The sequence below is a fragment of the Crocuta crocuta genome, unplaced genomic scaffold (genome assembly GCF_008692635.1).
Source record: "Crocuta crocuta isolate KB4526 unplaced genomic scaffold, BGI_CrCroc_1.0 scaffold443, whole genome shotgun sequence".
Taxonomy (NCBI): Eukaryota; Metazoa; Chordata; class Mammalia; order Carnivora; family Hyaenidae; genus Crocuta; species Crocuta crocuta.
The window spans coordinates 1,028,435-1,029,924 of NW_027529446.1; the positions used below are offsets into that span (position 1 = coordinate 1,028,435).

A 1,490-nucleotide genomic window follows, 5' to 3' on the forward strand; every position below is an offset into this window, starting at 1 on the left:
CGCGCTGACCCCGCCCCCCGTCTCTGGCCCCGCCCCGCGGACGCGCAGCGTGCAAGCGCAAGGAGCAAGAGCAGCAGAAGGAACGCGCGCTGCAGCCCAAGAAGCAGCGGCTGGTGTTCACCGACCTGCAGCGGCGCACGCTCATCGCCATCTTCAAGGAGAACAAGCGGCCGNAACCCAGATTCCACGGAGGAGAGACCGGCACAGAGCGCGCGGGAGCCTGTGTGGAACCTTCTGGAACTCAGCACCACCTCCCAGCGCTCAGGGGTGCGGCGCTGGGCCTACAGGGGAGGCTGGGGGCGAGCCCCAGCTCGTGACTCTCTCTCCAAGGAGATCAGAACGTGCTGAAGAAGGTGGGATCTGCTTGCTCCTTTTTTTGCCATAAAAAAAAAAAAAATGGANAAAAAAAAAAAAAAAATTGACAAGGCGGAAGGAAGGTCAGAAATGAAGATGAGCACCTCCCCCTCCCCCCCAGCTTGTCTCTCTTCCCTTCCTGGTGACCTCCAGGTGACCTCCAAGGCTGGCCGGCAGCTGGATCCCGAGAACCCCCCCTCCCCACGGTTCGAGATCTGGAGGCTAGAAGGAACCTCACCCCCCAAACCCGGCTCCTCCACTGCCTCCCAGGGAGGTAGTCACCCCTCCCCCCCTCGAGAATGCAAAAGACTTTTCTAGTGAAACGCCCCCTCCCCAGGTAAAGGCTACCTCACTCAAACGTTCTTGTCTGTGATTGGATAAATCACGCCTGATACCAAAGATTTCCCCCCAAGGACCTGTGCTGGACGCTGGAACTCCCCGCCCGGGGCCGGGTGTGCCCTCCAGGTGCCCCGCTCCCTAGCAGCTAGAGAGAGAGAGAGAGAGAGAGAGAGAGAGAGAGAGAGAAGGGAAATGGAGAGAGAGAGAGAGAGAGGAGGGAGAGAGGATACTGAGGTCGATGAGTGCCTTTTTCTGGAACCAAAGATGTGTGTGAAATGTTCTCTTGTCCTTATCGACTCGCTATTCTCCCGGCTTTTTAAGCAACCGATCTGAGTGATGCTTCTAGAACCCCTGGGTGTTGGGGCAGAATCCTAGGAGTCCCTGTCCCCGCTCAGCAGCCCCCCCAGACACGCACGCACACACACGCACACACACACACACACCCCACACCAGTGCCCTTTCTGTGGTGGCGCTGGGCCCCGGAGTCCGGGTGGATGTGGCCCCTTCCTTCCTCCCCCGCTGTCACCTGGGCCCCACTGGACGGACCGCCTGCTTATGGGGGACAGGGCTCCCTGACGCCTGTGCTGAGGCCAAGGGTCAGAGGCCAGAGGTCTCTGTGTTGTCCCCTGTTGTAAAGTGTGGAACTTTCTCGCTGTGGTGACCTGTGGTCAGATCGGGTCAAGCCCCACCAGCCCTGGTCACAGAAGCATCCCCGGAGTCCCTTTCAAACACACACACGCACACGCACACACGCACACACACACCAGCTCTGGCAGTAGCGCCCCCCCCCCCCCCCC

General features: G+C 60.1%; 1 protein-coding gene and 1 long non-coding RNA gene across 2 annotated transcripts in view; both read right to left on the reverse strand.

Moving 5' to 3' along the window:
- Positions 1 to 173, reverse strand: part of LOC144228679 (uncharacterized) — a 1,677-nt gene extending 1,504 nt beyond the window's left edge. The window contains exon 1 of the long non-coding RNA XR_013334245.1: positions 126 to 173. This is a non-coding gene — a long non-coding RNA (uncharacterized LOC144228679). The remainder of the gene's footprint in view (positions 1 to 125) is intronic.
- A 1,117-nt stretch (positions 174 to 1,290) lies between these two features.
- Positions 1,291 to 1,490, reverse strand: part of ATP8B3 (ATPase phospholipid transporting 8B3) — a 19,454-nt gene continuing 19,254 nt past the window's right edge. The window contains 1 exon segment of the mRNA XM_077760608.1: positions 1,291 to 1,355. Coding sequence (XP_077616734.1) covers positions 1,291 to 1,355 — 65 coding nt within the window.